This window comes from Micropterus dolomieu, linkage group LG07 (assembly GCF_021292245.1).
Source record: "Micropterus dolomieu isolate WLL.071019.BEF.003 ecotype Adirondacks linkage group LG07, ASM2129224v1, whole genome shotgun sequence".
Taxonomy (NCBI): domain Eukaryota; kingdom Metazoa; phylum Chordata; class Actinopteri; order Centrarchiformes; family Centrarchidae; genus Micropterus; species Micropterus dolomieu.
Genome location: NC_060156.1, coordinates 9,985,218 through 10,010,230, shown reverse-complemented (window position 1 = coordinate 10,010,230; position 25,013 = coordinate 9,985,218). Strand labels below are relative to the sequence as shown.

At 42.2% G+C, this 25,013-nt stretch overlaps 1 protein-coding gene across 2 annotated transcripts in view; it reads left to right on the top strand.

Moving 5' to 3' along the window:
• LOC123973492 (receptor tyrosine-protein kinase erbB-4-like) overlaps positions 1–25,013 on the top strand; it is a 366,438-nt gene that overhangs the window by 233,140 nt on the left and 108,285 nt on the right. For both annotated transcript variants that reach the window (XM_046053563.1, XM_046053564.1), the window contains one exon: positions 22,176–22,307. In XM_046053563.1, coding sequence (XP_045909519.1) covers positions 22,176–22,307 — 132 coding nt within the window. The remainder of the gene's footprint in view (positions 1–22,175; positions 22,308–25,013) is intronic.

Sequence of the window (25,013 nt, the reverse complement as noted above, 5' to 3'; positions counted from 1 at the left end):
ATTGGGTATCTTTATGTAAAAATGTATTATGCATGTCAAGTTTTGGTAGATGGGGCGGTTTTGGACTGGGTCCAAGATCTTGAACCATGAAGACCAACCTATGTCTTTATAACAAGAAACTTGTCTTGGAGGGTTTATCATATCACTGTTTTTTGCACAGATGGTCCAGACAGTTAAACAAGCTCTTGCTGGCGGGGGAAGAAACAAGTTACTTGTGTCCCAGTTTGTTCTGTTGCAGTTGTCATCATTCTACAGTGTACTGCTGAGGAAGGACATACGCCTGAACCATCAGGATAGATCCACTCCTGTACATCAAGCAGCACAGATCAAAACTCTTTCCCTCCTTCAAGTGCTTTAGTGAGTCCGAGGCTAGCCATCTCATTCATTACAAGGCCTTTGATGTTGCTGTCATATTGATCCACCATACGTCTGCCAGAAGTGTCCAGGAGAAGTGTAAAATGATCAATATAATCCATAGGCAACATATATAAGAGGATAAAACTTATTAACTACATAAGGGACTAATCGAGTGGCAGTGGAGTAAAAGACCCCTACAGCACTGAAACCCTCCCGCATTTCTACTTGGGTCGAAATTGCTTTAGGATGAAATCAATTTGTCGCTAGTATATTGTAGCATTGCACTTATTGATTTTTTTGGTGCACTCTCTGCAAATGTGAATGGACTCTCTGGATTTGAGGGGACTGGAGGATGGGGCGAAGGCGGTCTCTGGCTGAGCAGGGATAGGACTCCCTCCAATGCACCTTTCAATCAAGCTTAGCTAAGTTATCCTCATGAATATGAAACATAGGGCACAGTCAAACCAGAGAAAGTTTAGGGATGGTGTGTGTGCATTCGGTGTATAGAAGTGAATGAGAAATGTTAAAGACACTTTGTGGTGTGGAAAGTGATGTTGTTTGTGGGGACAAAGTGACACTTTGAGGACTTACCTCCAGTCCAAAGACAAAAAGCTAGTCCCTAAAAGGTTACCCATTTTACGCTTTTAGTGTATAAAAGGGAACCTCCTGATTGCTGCAGAGAGAAGCTTCAAGTACTTTTTTTATACCTTTTCTCCCTATAGCCAAGCAAGAAAAAGGTTCAACAGACCCGCCTCCTGACATTTCCAAAATTCCTAATCTGTATTTTGATGCACGCTGACCCACAGTGTCTTCCTTCCTGCTTAGGCAAACATTTCCAGCACTTCCGTCTGGATTCACATGAACCCCGGGCAGCCTCAGTGCTTTCACATGGTAATTACAGCCTGCTTCCCTGGCAAAATAATAACAGCCTCAATAAGGAGCACAACACAGATGAGCTTTCTGATTTAACGCATTTTACTGCTACCCTCCCTCCCTTTCCCTCATTTCATCCAGTATCATTTTTTTCAGATTTGTTTAGTGTTGTTGATTCATTTTTCTAACTACCCTACGCCTGCACTGCGTCTGTCCAAAATAAAGCATTCAATCTGAGGCCCCATCTGCTGAATGATCCTCTCTCGTCTCATGCATGTACACAAGCCTGTGTTTTACGCCAAGGCGTTATCCACTCCTTCATGGCCCATCTGCTCTCTCTTTATCTATCCCATTTTCTTTCTTCCATCTTTTTATCCCTCTTACTTTGGCTCTGTGTCTCTCATCATAGTTCAGTTGGCTGTCATGATTTGTCACATTGCACAAACACATGCAATGTAATGTTTGTACTGCATGCAACACCCTTTTAAGCACTTGAGGCCTACTGTGTTCTCCAAAACCTAATACAATTGTTTGATGGGGAAATCTCCATGAACGTACATCGTCATCTGCTGAACGTGTCCTGTTCAGCGTCTTGTGATGGTGATGCACAAGAAAGGCAGGGAAAGGATGGGATGGGATGTGGCAAGGTGAAACGGACGATTTGAGTCTGTGTGTTTCCCCCAGACAAGGGACTGCTGATAGGGGGGCTATAAAATTGTTACCCCCTGATCCCTGAGACTTCCATTCAAACTACAAGGAGGAGAAAGAGCAAATTCTGCTACAGGAGGCAAGCAAGACTGGTTCAGCACACGTCACCAAAATTCAGTCAAGCCTCTTGCCTGGCAACCCAAAGACCTCAGGTCTCTTTCAATTGTGTGTCTAATTGATTACTTCCCATGCAATTACTAACGTGTCACACTCAATATTTCACCGCTCCAGGAAAGGGGCAAGAGGGACTTTCTTTTTGAAGGACGACATTCATATTGTCACATTTGTGAGCCCCTAATGTGGATCGTGAGGAGGCACATGTTAAACTGAAGTCCGGAACGGGCCATCAGTGGTGGTTGCTGTTAATTGATTGCTCTGTAATACCACTGTGTGACAGAGATACTGAGACTACTAGAGTTAGGTTTTTATTCCAGGGGAACAACTGAATTTCTTAAAAAGGGTTAATTTAATTGTTTAGATTATTTTTGTTCTATAACGGAACAAAGATAGCAGGATACAGTAATTTACATGCTTTTGATTAAGTGCTTGGTATTTCTATACCTTTGGCTTTATTCAACCATAAAATGTAACCTAGACAATTCACTGGATTATTTTTGCTCTAGCGCCACCTGCATATGTCGCTCACAGTGTGACCTTAAGGGTGCAGTGTTGCTTTTTTTATGTGTTTGTTATGTATTATTATTATTTCCTATAATGTGATGTTTGAGATTTCATATCAGAACATAACTTGGGTTTATGAAATATTAAAGGACAACAACAGCACAAAGTGCTGTGGGACAGGATAAATAATAACACAAAATACATCTTTAACAGTTAAAAATGTGTCTGTCTTTGTCTCTGTGTATTGCAAATAATAAATTACTACGACTACTGCACATTAAAGTTTTTGCTCAAAATCCCCTTGTGTCAAGCCAGGCTCCCTTTTCCAATAAACCTGTTACAAGACTTTTTTATTTAACCATTATTTTACCACATTATGTCTATTGCATTTTCAACCTTAAACTCTATCAGATAATCCTGTTAACCTTTCCTTTACCCTGATACAGGAGACTGTAAGCACAGTTTGAACATAAGGTAAAAGGCCTTCGGAAACTATAAATAAAAAATAGGAAGAAGGAAAAACAGACAAATTAAAAGTAGGTGTAAGTATTTTGACAGCATTTGGAAAAGTGGAAGCAGATTGGCAATCATTTCTGATTTTAATAATTGTTATTCTCATCATTGAGGGAAGAATAAAAGCACCATTCAGCTTCAATCACCACCTAGCTCCAAGCTCACAATTTATTCCTTACTGTTGATAGAAAAGGCAGATTAATGACTGCACCATGTTAGTCTTTCATGTACATATTTGTTTGCTACCTAGTTGATGTTAAGCAAGGATGCATACTAGAACAAGTAACATGTAGCAATCAACTGGCTTAAATATAGCAATCTAGAAAATTATCAGCTGAACCTGTTTACCTAAGAGACATCAAATATCTGATCTTTCAAATTGTTATATGATAGACATGCATGTTAGGAAAACATTTATTTGAAAGAAAGTGGTTAGTCAGAAATGTTTTCAGATGTAGATGTAAAAAACTTTTCTGGAGACCTTTTATGTCTTTTTCATGCATGCAAGTATGTGAGCAGTGCAGTAGTGCTTACATATGTAGTATGTCTGTTTCCAATCAATATTTTATATTGTCTAAGCCCATTATTACATTAGGGACCAGCCTAGGCAGACTCTAACTATGCTCACTGATTAGGATTGTCCAAGCCCAAGCACCACCTCTGCCTCACCTTTCGTCAACTAGAAAAATATTCAGACTTGCCTAAACATGACTACATACCCTTTATTACCAATTTGCCTTCCACACTGAACCTCTACGGCCCGCTGGAAGTGAGAGTCGACTTTCACCTCATTAAAAGTTAAAATAGGCGTGGAAGGAATTTTAATGCCAATTAATAATCAAAACACAGTCGTCTTCTATCTTTTTCCAACATTTCCATCCCCCCAGGCTATGGTTTAGATCAGGCTAAGATTTGCCGTGATGTAGATGTAAGACCAGTTGGAGGCTGTTCACTTAGTTGAAAGTAATAACTTGTAAGTTGCCCCAAATGCAACAAAGGAATACAAGTACAATCAATCAAAGGCACAGGAGAGCAACAGAGTTTTTAATTTAGATTTGAAAGTGTGTAGGGTTGGGGCATATTTGAGGTCATCAGGAAGTTGGTTCCATCTTTGTGCAGCTTATTAGCTAAAAGCAGCTGCACCCTGTTCTGACTCGAGGTTCTACCAGCTAACTTCCTAAAACCTTACTGGGGAAATGTATTTTGGCGTAGGATTTTTGAGTGATTTATAAACTAGCAGAAGCACTTTGAAATATATTCTATAAATATATTCTATAAGTAACTAGAAGCCAGTGTAAATTGTTAAGACCAAGATGAATACGCTCAGTTCTCTTGGTCGTCATTAGAAACTGACCTGTTAATGAATTAAGATCTACTCCCTAAATCACAGACTGCAGAGCTACCTGTGTAAATGTAATGCTATTGTGTTAAGAATACCTTAAATTCAGATACAACCCAAATGGAAAGCGCTCATGGCAACAAGTCAGTAACTAATAATTAATTAATTGTTGTCATTATTAACACTGAGTACAATTGTGTCATGTAGCCCACACTTATAATACCCTATTCATGTAGGGTAATATTAAGTTAACCACAAACATAACCAGTTCTGAGAAGTTTAGAAATGCAGCATAGATTGCCATCACAGTGTACCTCGGGTAAAACCTTTCGTAGTTAATCTGGAAGTTACACCCGACGTCTCAAAGTTACTCCTGAAGTTACCTGGATAACCTCGCTTCATAGTACAGGACTCAGGTCATTGAAGTTGTCAACAAAAGATAAGCTGTCCCAATACATTTATTGTGTACATTTATTATTGTTACAGGTGTCATTTTTGTATATCACGAGATTAGGAGAAAAGGTGCTGTATGCATGTTCTCACACAGTGGTGATGTCTACAGCTACCTGTTCTCTTCACTGAAGAGCAGCAACTCATTCAGAAGGTAGATTCACTTACTACTTCACTAAATATTGTTTGTCTGGGTTTAGCATGAGAGGAAGAAGGGGAAAAATATACGTTATTGTTACATACACATACATGTTGCAAAATTCATTCTCTGCATTTAATCCATCCCTCAAGGGAGCAGTGGGCAGTGTGTAGTCAATGGCACTGACTGGAGAACCTAACATGTTCTTTTTTAATAAGCATAAATACCGCATAACAATTCTTTAGCAACTAGAGGAAGATTTAGATGGGTGACTGACCACCGACATTAAACCTGTAACTTACTCACCCATGTCAATAGAAACAATGTGCGATTCCACTGACGCCTACAGGTTATTTGCATTAAAACTGTAACTAGTTAATTTGTCCATTCATCCATCTTTCACATTATTGTTTATTTTTTATTTGTAGACAAAATAATGTTATTCACTTTTTCATATTTTTCAATTCTTATTTTTTAATGTAGTTTAAGTATTGTTTTTGCTGTAAAAAATAGCGGTGCTCTAAGCTCTTGCTGCTATCCTACAAACAGAACCAGCCTCTAATAAACCACCTAGCAGCATCACAGTCATTTATCACTATGGCAGTACTACTTTAAAAAGGCTGCAGAACACACACTGAAAATGTCATGATTGAACTACCTCACATCGCATGAAGCCTTGAGATAAAAATACTAAAATATCCACAATCCTCCTCAAGACTGTCTAACTGCTTCTCAGGGTCAGCTGGTTGGCTTTAAGTCATTGGAGTACACATAATAAAACCTTCTCCAAACATAGAACGTAACCTAAGAGAGCAGGACCTATCGTCAACCTGGGTACAAATAAAATAATATTTAAATTACCCAATAAATGCGAGATTTTTGAAAAACAACAGAAACACAGCAGCAGTGCCACTATGTCATATCAAGTGAATGAATGTGTTATGACCCTAGGGTCATATTTTGTATGTATTTATCTCTCACCCTGCACTGTCAGCTGTTCTCCTCCCTTAGAGTGTGTGTGTGAGTGTATGCAGGTAATGGAGAACGTCTCGGGTTACATATGTAACCCTTGTTCCCCGAGAAGGGGAACGAGACACTGTGTCGGTGACGACACTATGGGAACGCCTCTGGGCATGGCAGGGCTGAAATCATGAATAAAACTACTCCAATCCTATTGGCGTTGCTAGAACCGTAGCGTGTGACGGCGTAACTGGAGGCGTATATAAGCACGCCGGCACACCGGACACATTAGCTCTTTGCTATGAAGCAAGGCACTCCAGGCAGGGTGAGGTGTGGCGGACCGACGCAGTGTCTCGTTCCCCTTCTCGGGGAACAAGGGTTACATACGTAACCGACGACGTTCCCCTTCGAGGGAACTCGAACTGCGTCGGTGACGACACTATGGGAACGAGAATACCCACTATGCCACGCCGAAGCCTCCGCCTGCCCCCCAGCGTGCAGTAACCCGTAGGCACAACTAAGAGGAGAGCGCACGGGTGCCGGGTGCAGAAGGAAGGTCCAGACTGTAAAACCAGATGAAAGTGTGAGGAGTGGCCCAGCCAGCTGCCTCACACAAATCCTGGAGCGAAGCCCCTGCGAGGAGGGCCCTAGAGGCCGCCATGCCTCGAGTAGAGTGCGCTCTTACAGTCATAGGTGAAGGTAACCCGCGCACCTGATAGGCCAGGGAAATAGTCTGAACGATCCAGTTGCTGATCGTGTGTTTGGAAGCGGGGAGCCCAGCCTTGGGGGACCCGAAACACATCAGCAACTGGTCTGCTTTCCTCCACTGGGAGGACCTCAGAGTGTAAATACTCAGCGCTCTGACCGGGCAGAGCAGATGAAGTCCCCCGTCCTCCGCCGTCACATGAGGTGGGGGATGAAACGCCTGCAGCACCGTAGACCTGCCAACCTGGACGGAACCTTAGGGACATAGCCCGGACAAGGGTGCAAGATGGCTCTGACCCTCCCCGGGGAAAACTCCTGGCATCGAGGAGAAACCGAAAGTGCCTGGAGATCCCCCACCCTCCTCAGAGAGGTGATAGCGAGGAGAAAGAACATCTTAAGGGTCAGGTGCTTGGCCTCAGCCGACTCCAGGGGTTCGAAGGGGGCCTCAGCCAGCGCTTCGAGAACCACTGCCAGGTCCCAAGTGGGAACCCTGGAACGAGTCACAGGTCTCATCCTCCGGGCTCCACGGAGGAAGCGCACGACCAGTGGAAGCCTCCCCAGAGGCCCATCTCTCAGAGGGGCGTAGAACGCTGCAATGGCAGCCACATACACCTTGAGCGTGGATGGGGAAAGGCCAGCAGAGAAACGGTCCTGGAGGAACTCCAGTACCATAGTCACCGGGCAGGTAACCCGTTCTCTACACCAGGTGGCAAACACATTCCACTTCAGGCCGTACGTCCATCTCGTGGACGGGGCTCTGGAGCTGAGCAGCGTCTCGACTATTCCCGCCGTCAGGCCCACCTCAAGGAACTGAGCCCCCTCAGGGGCCAGACCCACAGTCTCCACAGGCCGGGGCAAGGGTGAAAGACCTTGCCCTCCGCCTGAGTCTCTCCTCAGAGGGACCTTCCACGGCGGGCCCTCCAGGAGCGTTATTATGTCCGAGAACCACACTCGGGCCGGCCAAAACGGGGCTACTAGCAGTAGGCTGACACCGTCCTGACAGATCCGCTCCATAACCCCCGGGAGCAGAGCGACAGGGGGAAAAGCATACAGACGCAGCCTCGGCCACGTCTGCACCATGGCATCCAGCCCTAGCGGGGATGGGGGCGAGAGGGAGAACCACAGTGGACAGTGCGTAGTCTCTTGAGACGCAAACAGGTCCACGTCTGTAGGGCCGAACCTTTCGCATAATAACTCCACCACCTCGGGGTGGAATCTCCATTCCATGGGCCCAGGATGCCCTGGAGCCTCATCGGGGCCAAAGCTGCATCCATGCACTTGGTGAACGTGCAAGGGGAGAGTGCTAGGCCGAACGGAAGAACCCGATACTGGTACGCCGCGCCCCCGAAGGCGAACCTCAGGAACTTCTTGTGAGAGGGACGGATGGAGATGTGGAAATATGTGTCTCGCAGATCTATCGTGACAAACCAATCCTCGGATTGGATGTGACTGACGATGGCGGGGATGGTGAGCATCTTGAACCTGAATCTCCTCAGAGATTGGTTCAGGGACCGCAGATCTAAAATTGGACGCAACCCTCCTTTTTGGGAACTATGAAGTACTGGCTGTAGAACCCAGACTCCCTGACTGGCGGGGAAATAAGTCCTATGGCCCCCTTTTCCAGCAGAGCCCGAGCAGACCACCCTGTTGAATCTGGGGGGGCGGACCCGGAACTGCAGCCTGTAGCCATCCACTACGGTGCACAGGACCCACGGGGAAAATGTTCGCAATGCTTTTGCGAAATCCGCCAAGGGAACCAGCCCCTCGGGGCTGGCCGGTGTTATGCGTAGGTCCCCGGTGGCACCCTGAAGTGGGGGTCCGCCAGGGAAAACTCGCCAACAATCGGGTGGTAGTGATCCTCAGGACCTCTTTCCCCGGGCCCGCCGAGACTGAATGATTGTCCTCAGATCCATCTTCTGGGGGGGCTGTGGGCGAGAGCGCCGCCTCGCGTCCCAGGTTTGTTGAGGGGGACCACGGGAAGCGACGCTTCGCTTCTGGCTCCGGCAGTAGGAGCTAGACGAGGGCTGAGCTCGTCTCTCTTCAGCCGTCGCTGTCCTGGACCCAGACCGGCGGATTGAGGGATGACGCTAGGGTGGGAGAAAGGTAGCTCGCTAATGCCTCCTCAACCCGAGGCATCGCTCCGTAGCCGCGCTTCTTAATCTCTGTCACATTGCTGTAATCCAGCAGAGGGGAAATAGTCAGCCGTGCAGAGAAGGGTTTATTCCATGATTTACACAGCTCATTGTGTATGAGTGTATGAGGCATGAGTGTCCCCAGCCGTGATTTAGCGCGGGCATGGGAAACACACTGCCTGAACTGCTCACCAGCCATCTCCTCTGCCAGACTTCTTCTAGCTAAGAAATTTCCTCCGTGGTTGTACTTCTTTCGTAGTCTCAAACATGCCAGAGTGCCTGCTGAATAGAAAAAAGCTAATGTGTCCGGTGCTTATATACGCCTCCAGTTACGCCGTCACACGCTACTGTTCTAGCAACGCCAATAGGATTGGAGTAGTTTCGTTCATGATTTCAGCCCTGCCACGCCCAGAGGTGTTCCCATAGTGTCATCACCGACGCAGTTCGAGTTCCCTCGAAGGGGAACAGGTGGGCACACTGGATTGGTCCTGCAGAGCCCACTGACAGGAACTGCCTTTTCTCTCTCTGCCATTCCCAACCTGAGCCTGTGTACTGTGTGTTATGTCTGTGTTAGTCGTGAGAAGAAAACTGTTGTGATCATACGAGACTTTGTAAGTGAACCTGTGTAGAGAACACATTGAACTTTGAATAGCTTAGCTTTGTAATTCTGATTATTGTCGTTGACAACCTTGTTTTGTTGGCTTTAGCCATTTTGTTTGTTATATACAGATTTTCTTTGTTGTAGCTGTGTTGTGTCAGCTACTAACAGTTTAGTAGGAGTGAGAAGCCCTCCTGTTTTTGATTTGAATAGAATAAATAAAATAGAATAATAGAAGCCTAGTTTAGAGCTTTGTCTTTTCTTTACTTTTGCTTTTGGTTTAGGAAAGTTTTAGGTTTCTTAGAGTGTTTTGGTTGTTGTTTTGGGCACTGCTCATCTCTGAAGCAAATACTGCTAAATTGGATTTCCTGTGTTCTGGCATTGCTTGGGAATGTGAAGAGTGGGAAGCCACACATTTATGTTACATCCAGAATACCCCTAGACCTTGGGACGTAACAAAATGGCAACACAATAAATAACACTGTGTGGCTAACTGTTTACACCAGACTGTTGATGAGTTTCATTGTATTGTCTAGTAAAAGGTGAAGTGGTAGGAATCTTGTCAATGGGCATCATATCAAGCAAATTACTACAAACACATTCTCCCACACAAAATATGAATTTGAGAGGGAAAGGATTGATTGGTTTTATAATATGTAGGCAACTATTTGCAACCAATGTCAGACACTAAATAAAATTAGCTAATTAACATATGTAAATGTATAAACATTTATAGTGTAGAATGACAAGACAAAAACAATCAGAATTAAATGAAAATGCTTATTTTAGCAAAATGAAATTGCACAACAGTAAATCACTGATACTGAAGTGATTTACGAAAATAGCAAAGAAACACTTTCGGCGTTCGGCCTAATACGTCAAAAGGCCAAAGAAACTTTACCGAACAATTACGTTGACATGTCGGCAGTGTGGAAGCATTTTAAAGTGTCAGAGAAAGACAAAAATTGCCATTTGCAGACACTCTTCTGCTAAATGGTCTCCTAGCACATCCACACCATCTGTGGCTGACTTCTTAGAAAAGGCAACAATCAGTCTGACCCACTTTGAGTGTTTCTGTCACTCGTTTATGAGAAGGATTAAGCTAGCCGCACCTAAATTTGGAGTGCACGCGTATTCAATCCTTTATGGTAAATCCACTGAAATGGATCAGTGCGAGCTGACAGGCAGGTTAGCAACTTTATCCTGTCATTTTCTCTCTTTACAAAGGCAAGTGTTGTAGTATGAGAGTTCTACTTGAAGAGTGGCTATTAAGTCCTCATGTTGCGTGATACGAGAACCGCATACAACATCATTTATCAAATTGGGTCGGATTTGAATGAATTTAGCGCGAGAATACACATGTGACAATGTCCAGTTTTCAAAATAAGGTGTTAATTGGATTATATTCACATAAATTATAAAATATATACCATATATTATTGTCCATTAAAAGTAAATGGACACATGTAATTTACTTTACCAGAACCTCTTGGGCCTCAGACCCACCCCCCATAGTCTCTCCAAATCCTGTAGGAAACACATGTAAAAAGCACATTTTGACTATTGAATTTATGCAAAAAATGTGAGTGTATTTGTTCGGTATTCTGCAAATTCTTTCATTATATTCAGTTTCAGATTCGGCCAAGAATTTTCATTTTGGTGCATCCCTAAGCTAAGACCTTTGACTCTTTTGTCTCTGAACTTTTCAGCCAAACCCTTAACATTTTCAAACTCTGCTTGTCCATTTTCTGTTGTAGCTCGTTTTCCAGCTGTCAGTTGCACTGTGGTGTGTGTGAGTGATATAGACAGGGCGGGGCTAAGGGCTGCATAGATGTTCATATGGAATAGACCAACAAGCCTGGGGGGAAGGGGGGTTGGCCCGTGTTGATCAACCTTCTGCCAGCATTTTTATTATTATTAAAAAGGTATAGGCTAAGGAAGGCGGCCCACCGACCCAGAGGTTGGCCAGCCCACCAATTGTTCCAGTACTCCAGATGGCCAGACCGCCACTGGTATTAGTGTTTAGTACAGCTTGAACACCACGAGTATTCTCTAAACTATTTCTAACATGTACTTTGCAACACACTTGCATAGAATAAATACTATTGATCGTGTGAACCCTGCTTTGTCACAATGCAGTAGACACGCACTTACATACATACAAACAAACAAATTTATTGAGATTATTTCTTGTTTGTCCAGGATCTACATTTATGCTATAGATATTACTGCAGGTTTAAAACAAACCCTCAAACTGTGATTGTCATGTTTAGTTTCTATCTCTGACTGTCTGTCATTGCAGCATTACCATGGCAGTGCACGGCTGTACAGCCTTGACATGCAGTTCTTACTTTGATTCTGAAGGCCAGACTGTGTTTCAGACAGGTCTTTGATGTCAGTGCTCATCTCAGAGGAGGCACAAAATGAGTGGGAAAGCAAATAATATAGGAGCTGACTGGCAGCTCAGTGGGTCCCAAATGCCACTGAGGAAAACGTCACTTTCTATCAACTTAGTTATGATGCCTAAATGGACACCTGATGACTTTGAGTGATAAAAGATTTTCACTGTTGAAGTTGTGAGGTGTAACATTGATATAAACTTGTTCTGAAATCACGCTGACAGCAGTGTGTCTTCTTAGGCAGTTAATGTGATTGTAAACTTTGATCTTGTAGTATTTATTTTGCTTTTGTGTTTGTGTTGTAGAATGTGATGCCTTACAAAAACTATAGGCTTTAAGTCTGGAATAGTGGTTCATCTGTGGGTCTTCGAACATAACTTACATGCTGACAAGATATACAGTACATATTTAAAGAGCTGGATAAAAGGCTAAAATTTTCCAGCTATAACCGCAATTTAAATTGCTATCAATGAGGCTTGCTTTCCAAAAGTTTAAAAGAAGCAGTGCTCTCAAAACCAATTTAAATAACCTTGCCTCAGTGTCGACACACATAAATACACACATTACCCTCCAACCCTACGACTCCTCCCCTTTCTCCCTTGGCAGCTTAATAATTAATATGCTTATTTTTTGCCTCTTAGGCCAAAGCCTTGGGTAAGTGGAGCAGCTATTGATGGGAGCAGTAGTGGGTAATAGGACATGAAAAGGACTTTTCTGTTCATCTCAGGTCTCCACAGAGATATGGTGGGTGTTACTACTGTATATGCAACACCAGGCATGACCAAATACTTTTTTTTAAAGCGTTCCCTGACTTCTCTGCCACCTCTCTATGGTAAATTTATTTGTTGTGGTGCTAAAACGATTTGGCTTCCATTAAAGGTATTTCTCTGAAGCTCTGTCAGTTCTCTAGCACATCTACCAGGTGGCCCCACTTTGATAATGCCATATTCAGTTTTTTATTATAGTCTGTTATTGCAGCAACCAGGCTGGAGGGCCCATTTTATTGCCCATACGCAGAGGTCGGTTTGGTCATGGATGTGGTCTGAAAGCACTTGCTCCACAGTTGTGTCCTCAGACAGTGTAATGTTGGCTGACATCACCTTAAGGACAGTGAAGCATATAAAACAGCAGGAAATTCAAGTGTGTTTTGGACAAAATGTTCACCAACATTAGCCTTTGATATTATTTATATTTGAGAGACAAAGAGAGCCAGAGGTTAGTTTATGCAAGAAGGTTCAAATAAATGGCAGTCAATGAAGGGAACCTCCATGATGGTGAAGACCTGTTCACACCAGTTGTTCCATCATTCACAATAGTAATGTTGACATTACTGTTAGTAGATGCTTCGTCATTTTACTGTTAACTGTGTGATATTAGACCATTTGCAAACATTTCAGAGCTTGGTTCATTTAAAGCCCCTTGAGGCAAATTTGTGATTTATGATATTGGGCTATAACAATAAAAAAAAATAAAAATAACATTCAATACAACAGCCAGTATATTATCATCTTATTATTTTTTAAAATCAAATAATATTTATGTTGCACTTTTTGCACTTTATTTAGAAGATATTTAGAAGTGGTATAAAAATATTACTTGTATAAGAAGGTCATGCTTGCATGTAAATTCTCAGAACATATTGTTACATTGTGAAAACTGGGAGAGATTAGTAAACATAGCCATGCCTGAACCTAAGACCTGTAAATTGCAGTTTTGATGGGATAATGTTGCTGTTTGTCCCTCGTGCATCTGTCCTAAGGGCCAGGTTATGCTGGAAAAGTACTAGTTTGTAAGACGTGTTGTCCCACCTCGTCGGAAGGCAAAAGTGTTTTTCGAGAAGGCCACACTTGAAGGTGAGATAAAACGCTGACCGTCTTAGCGAGGGGGGAGATGCGATAACTGTTCAGTAAGAGGATAATTTTTGACAATCTTTCCTGCAAGGCATTCCTAATCATGTAATTGTGTAAGAGAAGTTCAAACCCTGCTTACTTTCTCACCTCTTTCAACACCTAGCCAATAAGGTTGTAATTTAATTGTGACGTTTTTGTGCAGCATTTGTTGGGTGCTCTCTAAATACTTTGTAGTTTCACTTTAAATCTGCTTTACAGTCTTCAGGGTAGACTTTCCAACCTTGGCTGATGCACACCGCATACAGTGCTGTGTGAATAAAGTGAGAGTCATGGCCCCATAGTGTGTTACTGAATGTCTCTCAGTAGGCCTGGAAAAACAAGGCATCAATGACGTGTTGTTGCCTTAGCAAATCATGCACCGACTTAAGCCAGCTTCCTCTGTGGTAAAACCAACATACTTGGTATGCTTGTGGTAAGATATGCTCGCTCTCCTCTCAGTCTTTCCATCTTTCCTTCTCTTTCTCGCTGCCTTTCTCAGACCCTGTTTTGTTTTGCCCATTCCAGAGAGCGTGGCTCATTTTAATTCAGCTGGCAGGCACATCAGCCTTGATAAGCTAAGTGGCCCTCACCAGCAGCAATTGAAGGTCCTTTTGCTCTTTTTTAATCACTCACTTGTTTGGCCCCTTGTTTATCTATTCTGTCATACTTTTTTGCCTCTTTCCTCATTTGTTTCTTGGTTTTGTTTTTCTGTCTTGCTCACAGATTTGTCTTATCTCGCAAGGTATTGTAATATGATTTTCTCCTCCACCGCCGCCCTATCCATAAAGCTCAGATTACTAGGGTTTTATCACTGTTTAAGTTGAAAATAAGCAAGGATGCACCCCCATTACCATTCTGTCATGATTTTATTTTTTCCTCTTCTCATCTGTAAGCAGATGCTTTGCCTTGCTCGGGTATAATTCCATAATCCCTAAATCTTAGCCATTTTTCATAAAGACTCGTAGGAAACAATTGCATGAGGGATGGGCCAAATTTAATCAGCAGTCTGTGAATGCAATTATCTTGGCGGAGGAGAGGCGTATATTTGGGGGATGGAGGCCATGGGGGCCACACCCCCTTGCCATCTACTATACCTCAGCAACTATCTCAACATTTCTCCTTCAGAGTGACACAGAGGATAAAAGGGATGCATGTTATTTCTAAGATTAGAACAATGTACCCATTTAAAAAAATCAGTAGCACAAAATGGTTTTCTATTGATAGCTTCCATCTAATCCATTTTAATCAAGTTCATTTGATATTTTGACTGAAGTTGAAATGAATCGCATGAGCACTGCATGTTGCACTACACAAAAGACAGAAAAAGTGATGGTGCTGTTTGTTGTATCAATGGATACATTAAGTGACATTTGATGTAAATTATCAGATCTTTCGAGTAGTTCTTATATTGCACCTTATATTGCAATATCTACAGTTTTAGTTCTTCTCGATGTAAGCGCTGTCTTTAATACTACTGATCAATCCATCCTCATCAACAGACTAAATAGATTTGTTGGTATCTCAGGAAAAGCCATGGTTTGTGTTATATTTGTCAAACAGACACTTTGTGGTCTCTTTGGGTAACTATGTGTCTTCATCTGCTCCTCTGTTTTACGGGGTACCTCAGGGGTCATGCTTAAGCCTGTTCATTTCTCTTTTTATATGCTTTTCTTAATTAATAGTCACTTTGGTTGTATATCCTATCATGTTTATGTGGACAGCACTTTATGTTTCAGTAAAAACAGATGATTTCAGCAACCTAAATACTTTCCACAACTGCCATAAAGGTCTGGATGTCTGGATGTCACTAAACTTCCTTCAATCTCAAACTCAGAATCATTAGAAAAATCAGATCATTACTATTGACTTATGATTTTTTCTTCCATTCCTTCATTCATACCTTAATTATTTCCTGTCTCGACTTCTGCAATCCTATTTCACTTGCCTTAGTCAAACTGCCACGGCACATCTACAGCTTGTACAAAATGCAGCAGCTGGGCTTTTAACTAGGGCTGGTCATAGCTGGTCATATCACATATAACTCCTATTTTAGCCTTGCTAAATTGGACTACCTGTGAAGTTCACAATTGATATTAAAATTATTTTAATCACTAAGCATTACATGGCTCAGTTCCTGCCTACATTTCAGAACTAATAAGCCCATACACCACAGTGCCCCAATTAGTTCTTCCAACCAAAACCTGTTGGCTATACCACGTGCCAAAGGTAAAATCAAAGGTAATCAAAGGCTGCCCCCTCCCATTTGTCTGTTGACTGTTTCAAACAACATTTAAAAAGATGGAAGAGGTTGCTCATTTCCCCATAGATTGCACAGTGTGCACATGGCACATGGTGTACACTGCCATGGCCATTCAACCATGAATGTCAGTCACCATGTTAAAATGAAATGTGCATTTATTGTGTGAGGTCCCTCCACACACATATGTAGGCAGACCTGCATATGTGTATGACATACCAAACACCTATACTCATGAAGAAAACACTATGGCTCTTTTTGTTTAATCTTTAATATCTTCCATTTTCTTGCATTCCAGTTTTATTTCAGTTTACCAACATGGTGTCATCCAGGTGTTTTGGTCGTACAACGCTTCTCTCTCTCCATAAAGCTTTGCCATTTCATCTCTTTCTTCTACCAACCCAACAATGCAAGACACACACACACACACACACTGCCCACACTGCTGCTCTTGACCGCAGTGTGTTCAGAGACAGTCAAATCCCTGTGCTGCCGTCTCTCTGGTGATCCTCTCATGAAACGCTTTTATGTAGCCAAATTAATGCAGTTGTTCTTTTCAGGTCAATAGTTAAACACATGAAAGTGCAATTACATTTGAATGGGTACCACCATTTTGCTTGAGGGCTGCGGGAACAGTATTAAAATTGCATTGCCGTTCTTGTAGGAGGTGCTCCATCCGTTGACCTTATAGGAGAAGTTTGTGATGCATGCTGCGATACATTTCACACTAGAAGTTATATTAAGGAATTCATTGGACAATATGACATTGAATTGGACTTTATTATTTATATTCCTATGTATAGAAAGATAGACCAGATAAGAGAGCATTACAATCATCACGCCTGCTTCGATATAACAATATGCATTAATCTCTCTGTGTTGCTCAGAGAGACAAATGTTCCAGTCCAGGTACTGATATCTAAAATACATCAATTGGTCATGTTTCATTAGGAGACGGCCCCAGTTTGAAAGAAGAGGGCATATAGGAGGCAGTCTTGTGAAAGACAAAATTGAGTTGCATTGTGGACAATGAAGGATCAAGTGTGTTTGGAGCTTGAACCATAAAATTCAGTATATCCTTACCTCCATTGCTTCAGTTTCTCCATTCTTTTTCAAAATTGGTCTTTTGTGAGTCACTGAACTTTATGGAAGTGCATTACAAAATGAAGTAGTGGCCCTAGGACAAACTCTTGTGGAGCCCCACAAGTTATTTGTTCTGAGACATGATCATCTATTGAGAAAAAGATAAGAGAAACTATTCTAAACACACATATCAAAAATATGTTCCCTTCAACTACTTAGACACACACTATTTTCTTTCTGTTGTACTTGTGTAGATTAACACACACACCACAAACACAGTTTTTATTCACACATAGTGATGTTCTTTCTCTTCTTCTCTTACTTGTCTATGCACACACAAATGTGGAAGACAAATCAATGCACTCATGCGAACAAATGTCCTTTTTTTTTTGCCTTTCACCTACATGCAAGTGCACATGTACACATATACTTTACATCTGGGATCTGCATACATTTCCTTGGCAGCAGTGGGGACTGGAGGGCAAGGATGGAACTGTGCAGCAGCAGCTGATGATGGATGGGAGGGGAGATCACCTATTTGTAGAGCAAAGGCAGAAATTTGCTGTCTTGACATCTCCTGTCAGCAACCAACAACTCAGAGCACAGCGCTGTGTGGCCATATGAGCCGTATCTAAAAACTCAGGAAATGTCCTCTCTTAAAGCTTACTGTTGTTTTTTTTATCAATGTTGTTAGCAGTAGGAGTTGGTGGGAGTGCGTCTTTCTTGTTACAATAGTGCTGATGGTGCGTTTAGAGGCTGTGAGGCCTCTGGAGTGGGTCTGTTTCATCAAATGTCTATTTAACCTTTGCAACCATATTTTAGACAGCCTTTGCATTTTTCTTCTTTCTCATTATTTTATCAGTAGCCATCATCTATCATGACAGATGAACAGAAACACTGATGGATGATCTCTGATAAAATAGATGTCATTCACACTACCATCATCCAACACCACTGCAAGTCATTGATTTATCATGTATATAAACAGCATGTACATTCTTCAGTTTCACTCACTCATTAATTTATTCCCCTGTTTTTGTACAGGAAGTGGTCCAGTTCAGACAGCAGTGCTTTTTTTCTTAGTGCACTCTCTTACTTACTAATGCTGGATCTGTAGTTGGAACACGTGCATTTATGGACAAATGTTACATTATACTTCATTTAGCTGATGCTTTTATCCAAAGCGCCTTACAATTGCTGTTTTTGTCAGAGGTTGCACACCTCTGGAGCAACTAGGGGTTAAGTGTCTTGCTCAGGGATTCATTGGTGGATGTGTCACAGAGGAGAGTTGAACCCGAGTCTCTCACAACAAAGGCGTGCGTCTTATCCACTGCGCCATCACAAACTTATTTGAAATCTTAACAAACTGCACAGTACCAGTAAGATACAGTAGCTCCATGATGTTTTGTAGCAACGCAAAGCTTTCTAATTGTACAGTTTATCTTTCCTTTACCAGGGAGCTTCCCAGTACATAGTTTTCTATTGTTTGCCAGTCACTAATAAAGTGTCTTTCTTCATTCATAATAGCTGCAGAGGGACATGCTGACATTCCCCTCCCACATTTTCGCACCTCTTGTAGGGATTCAAATTAGTGACCTTCTGGTTACAAGATAAAGCTAACTGGTAATTTAATTGATGCTCAAGGCACGTATAGTAATGAGAGCCTCATTACTGCCAAGCCTAAGCCGTGTGTAAGTGTGTGTGTATGTTTTTTGAACATGCTTCTTTTAGTCTGCGCATTCATCTCTTATTTTGGCATTTCAGCCAGTCTGTCTATTATGTGCAGCCTAGCAACAACTTCAGCCTGCCACTGCTGCTGGGGTGTACTGCAGGATCCGCGCCCCAGCATTTAGCCTCTTTGACCCAGAATGCATCCTCATCTTCCCGCAGAGTTTCTCCCCTCTGTTCCACTGAGCTGATAGCAGTGCTGAGCCGAAACCAAGTTGTAGCTCTCAAAGTCAATAAGGCAGTACAGTGGAGACCCAGGGTAAAATCCCCAGTCCCGCTGCTAGAGGAGAAGAGAAACTCATCTGTATTTCTGATTGAATACCTGTCTATCCTTTGTAATTTCCTGACAGTTTGAGTGTCTTTTGGAAGCGGCCTTTCAATCTGTCTAACTGGTATTCAGCTGATTGTGTTTGCTCTTAATTATCAAGCGGGTATGTTTTTCTTCACATTTATGTGTAGATACCTGCCTCTGGCAGACTATGTGAAGAGGGACTGAAGTTAAGATATCAGAATAAATACTATTGGGGACATTCGATAATGCAGTCCTCCAACACTGGAGCAAGTCAACCATTTATTATAGTGCTTCTGTTGTCCTACATATTTTTTCATTTAACAATCCACACAACACTTATTAATTCACTCTCACAAACTCATTAATATGTTTTTTTTCTGATCATTGGTTTGCTTTTTGCCTCCCAGTCTTAATCAAACTCATCCCCACACTGCAATATAGGGGGAAAGAAATCACAACCAGCACTTACCATCAAAATAATTGCATGCATACATTTGTTCTGCCTCCCTGAATTTCATATTGTTTTCCGCCAATGGTCATGCGGCCTGCTACTGAAGATTGCTTTGCCTTTTGAAGCCATACACTCATTCAGAGATGCTTGGAGTTGCTCTCGGGATAAAGCGGAAGGGGAGGGGGTAGTGTGGAAACATGAGCTGTAGCTACGTGAACAAACTAATTAAGACATTTTCTCTACCCACTAAACAATCAACAACAAGATTTAACCGTTGATGTCCCCCTGGCTACCAACTGCACACACAGCAAATGTGCAAGCCAAGCATTTACTCATAATGAAAGCAAGGCCTGCATGAGCATCGCATGTTATTGTAGGTATTATGTAATAAAAGTGTATTAATTATTCATATCTTGGTGACAGAGGCATGGGAAATATTGTTACTGTCCTGGGCAAAGCGCCAGCTAGAAGCCAATTAAACTGTTATCCAGCATCTTGAACTTTGTTATGTCATACTGTAAATGTGTGTGCAGTACATATCCAAATTCACCATGTGTGAAAAGCATTAGGAGATGGTGGAGCCTACTGGATGGTGTTGAGGGTCACTTGTTGTGACAGTATTGAACAGAGAAGGTTTTCTTTTTCATTGTGTTTATACAGTGTGCTTGAGAGTGAATGCTGCTCACGTCCAGCTGGGTTTAGTAGAAAAACCTTGTCTCACTTTGTTACCACACAGAAGAATCCTGGCAATTCTTTTTGGCAAAGTTCAACTCCATGGAAAACTGTGGTTGTAGTAGTGTGGCCTGGTGGTTCAACATTATTGAAAATGTACATGCATTTATAAAGACTTTCAAAGCCCATTGGAACCTATGTGAACTGTGGCTGAATGTTGCATGGATATGTTACCTACATTTGATATATTTTGGCTCCAATTAAAATCTGACCAGCCAGTTTGATAATGAATGCCCGCATGATGTACTTGTATCTTGTTGATCCAGATTTGGGATGTCCTGCTGGTGCATTTGTCATAATAATAATAACTGCTTTGCCTTGTCTGTTCGTTTGTCCATTGCCCTACTTTGCCAGCAGAAACTCATTGTACAAACAATTTGAATTTGAGACGCAGCCTCCTCCTAGCCAAGCGATATCCCGCCCGTGGTGAGAGGCAGGATTAATTTCTTTCCCTAACTCCCACCGCACATGCAGAAAGATAGAGATAGAGAGAGCTGAGTTTGGCGGATGGGGGCTTGCGTAGGTAATACCACCATCACCTATTATCCAAGGAGTATCATTTAATCGGGCCTTTGTGGGATGATATTGTATTTGGCTGTTTCTGTGTGGTGCTGGCGGGGCGCCTTGTGTATGATTATGTGTCTCATCGGTTTCAGCCCTGTGTCAGTAATCTGTTTGTAGGGAGATAGAGAACACGCAAGCTCTGTAAATAATGCAAATCTGCTACTAGGCTTCACTCTGTCTTTCTTTCCTGCCATCCGTCTCTCTGTGGCTTTCTCCCATCTTTATTTGCCTCACTTTTTTTCTCTTCCCCACTCTTTTTCACTCACATAAAAGTTAGGATTAGGCATTCTCTAAGCTCCTGCACAACAATAATCAAAGCCACCCTGTATATCCAATCATCCGACAGACAAATGGATGTGTATGTGTGTGGTGTGAAAGGAATAAATGCTTGGACAATCATGTCATCGACAAGAGGATGCATATTACGATGGTGAGAGACATGACTCCCACCTCCCACCTTGATGAAATATATAAATACACCTTTGTTAGGGCTGCTGTCCCTTACTCGGACTTTAATCCCAGATGGATTTCATGTTGTGATGGTAGTGAGGCATAATTGATTCTGTCTGCGTGGGAAGAGGAGGTAGAGAAAAACAACAAAATGGGAAATATCAGAGGTTGTAATAACAGCAGTATGACACGGCTTTATCCTGGCTGCCTCACAACAACCATCATCAGATCATTTGTGTGTCTCAAGACCAACAGCTCACCCCAAACCCAAAACCTGTTCTTGCCCTCAGATGAAAAGTGGATCATAGAGTCTATTCAATCTAGTCAATGATACTGACTTGCATGTCTGCCATGTCGTCTGTCAAAGCTAGGTTAGGTAACGTTGGAGAAACTATCTAGACACTAGATTTTGAAAGTATCCACCTGAAAAAATCGCAGTCCAGGCAGGGCATGGGCAGAGTGAGAGCAGGTAGGTAGACAGACATGCAGGCAGGTAGGCCAGCCAAAGATTTGGCCATGCTGTGGCTCAGGAGTTAGATCTGGTCGTCTACTAATTAGTAAGTCAGTGGTTCAATCCCCGGCTCCTCCAGTCTGCTTGAAGAACTGTTCTTGGGAAAGATACTGCGACAGATACCAGATTTATTTAATTTTTGTGTCAGAGCATTTGATTTATTGATTGCTGTTGGGATTTTAAGAGAATTTTAACAGATATAACAAAAAATGCTTCTGAAATAAATTGCCTACCTCAGCTTTAATTATAAAATGATAGGGGGGAAAAGCTGGCAATTAAAAAACACATCAGGATCCTGGTAGCAGGATTGCTGAATTAGGCAGAAACTGTTAAGTACCTAGAAAGCCCTGTGTGTAACTATGTTGACTGTGGGCTCTCTCTCTCTCTCTCTCTCTCTCTCTCTCTCTCTCTCTCTCCTACACAGAGATCCTGAGTGGAGGTGTATATGTAGACCAGAACAAGTTCCTGTGTCATGCAGACACTATCCATTGGCAGGACATTGTCAAAAACCCGCGAATCCATCCACTGGTCGTGCCCACCAACAGCAGTGTCATATGTAAGTAACCATCACGTGTAAAAGAAGAATTGATTTGATTTTAACCTTTAATTACAGGAAAGTGTTACTGAGAAAACTGCTGTTGCTCAACACATTTACTCTCATTAACACCTGGAAGCTGCTCAGTAAAGTCTAGTGTGTCAGACATTGAACAACAACAATGAAGCAGTGGCTTAAAAGACTTTTCCACCAATTTAGCATTGCACTTCTATAACATTGCCGGACTCACGATGGACAGTATTTGCAGCAGAAATAAACATTTTATTCCATTTTAAAACCTGGTACCTACATTACCCATAATGCAACTCGGCTTTCGCGTATGTTAACTTTTATCTGATTTGATTGCCTTGCTGCTTTTTCACTTTTCCCACCCAGATTTTTCATGCTGGTCTGGGGATTAACCTTGACCTTCAGGATTTCACATTAGGTGTACTAAATTGGGCTTTTTGACTGCAAAAGCCTGAAACTTTTCCAAATATCCTTTAATATTACTGCACTTCATACATCACAAAGATTGTAATGTATGTTTCATATTGTTTTTCATAGCACATTTGGCTGTGCACCTGATGCGGTTGACATTTTCCAATCACTTTTACATTCGTCACTGCTAGTTTGAGCTCAAACACTGTCAACGTTGCACCTCTTAATTTCTCCTACATGCCATTTTGCTTACTTCTTGACTTTAAAAAAAGTTTGTTGTGTAAGTGTACCCTGCAAATGAGGATAGCTCATGACTACAGATGTGATGACTCATTTGCTTAAACAATCTTTATTGAATGCCAGCTCTACCTGAAGATTCCTGGAAAAACTCTGACCAGACTAAAAATAAGGTGTATTCACAGCCATTCCATTAACAGTTTCAGACATCTTTCATAAGGCAGCAAGGGCTGGTAAGTTGTGACAAGGACAATGGTCCGAAGGAGATCCTACATCTTAACCTGCTCTATTCACAATAAGTGACTGAGTGTGAGCAGCAAAACATTGTCATTACAAAAGCACCCCTTGACCTCATTCTGTCACTCTGCTCACCATAACAATCCACAATGACTCCTCACTCATGTTACATTAATGCTCTACTGGAGCCAGCTGGAAGACATGTTAATAAATGCTTAGAATTATGAAGGGATTTATCAGGATGAAAAATACATAATTAATCTGTCAGGAGGTAGGGGGATGATGGTGGAGGTGGGGCTCAGTGAAGTGAAGATGCATTAAGTCACTTCTTCTGACCCTTTTCTGTTCATTCACTGACTTAACCTCTTAACACAATCTGCTTTTGTTATTAATTTAGTGCTCAAGCTGTTTGACATTTAAATCTGTTGTTGTTTCTTTTCTGTTTTCCTTTAAGCTGTCTCATCCCGTTTCTTTCCAAATTAAAAAAATTACACAATAAAATCCATTACCATCACTATGGCACAATATATTAAGATAGTCTCTGCATTAGTCCTTGGATTTCTTCTCACCGCACTCGCCGAAGGCTTCAAATGCAGATTAACAGCTCAAAGCATTGATATCCTGCTCAATCACCCTCCTTTCTGCAGCCATGTTAGTCCTGGATCGACCCTTACTCCTGTGAAAGTCCTCTTCTCACCCAAAAGATCAAGGGTCTCTAAATCTGTAATCCACAATTGAGAACATAATCTCCATTTCATTCTTTGGGGAGCCACAAGCTTTATGCTGTGTTTACTTCTGACTTATTTGTGCCATTGTCATTGTGTGTATTGGTCTCTTTTCAGAAACAGGACAGTAATTTTAATGTCCATGCCCCCCCCCCCTAATCTGTCTTTTAGCCCCACATGGCAGCATTCTCGACATTTTAACCTTCCAGGGCTGTTTTAAGAAAGCTGTAAAAGATTATAGCGCAGAAAAAGGGGTGGGACAGGTTTATACTGGGTCACTGAGAATTTATAAGTTGAGATAGCGAAGACCTTGGACACTAAAGGAAAACTCTTTGGGTTGACTTCACAGGGCACTAGGCTCAGAGGAAAACAGATATAATTAAGTGCAGCAGAGGTTCTGCACACAAGGTACTGTCAGACAACCACTTATGGCTGGCTGACATTTGTATTATTATCCTGTTTGTATGCTGCTTTTCATACAGTCAAGGCTGTCGACCTCTCTTTCTCAAGCATTGTCAAAGTGCTAGTTTGAGGGGAGCAGACTGGGGAAAGACAAAGAGAGACAGGGATAGGCATTAAGTGAAAGAGAACCACAGAGGAGTGATGAATCAGCGATGGGTGGATTGAGGATGAAAGAGATTAAATGTGTGGTGGAGAGGGGGTACAGATGAGGAAGAAGAGGAGGGCAGGGGATGGAGAGGCTTGTGTTGGGGAATAGAGTCAGTCTCAATGCTAATAGCTCTCATCTGGAGAGGCTGATGGACAGAGGACAGCACTTCTGCACTTATCCAGGCTCACTTCCCCCGCAGTCAATTACTAGACAGTCAATTAAGTCCTCCAAAAAACCCAGAAAGGCACTGGCTGAAGCTCTGAGGGTATGATGCTGCTTTCTGCTGCTTTACTGCTTTTATCTCAACCTGATGTGTGCTGGTTTCACATTGGGCTGATTTAAAGTAGAGTGACTGAGTGAAGAACTGTATTATTTTCACAAAACAACCTGCTGTGCCAAGGTTATTTTAGTTTCTATGACTGGAGCAGCATGTCCCAGACAGGTGAGAAGCTATGTTGTCACTAAAAGACTGAGATA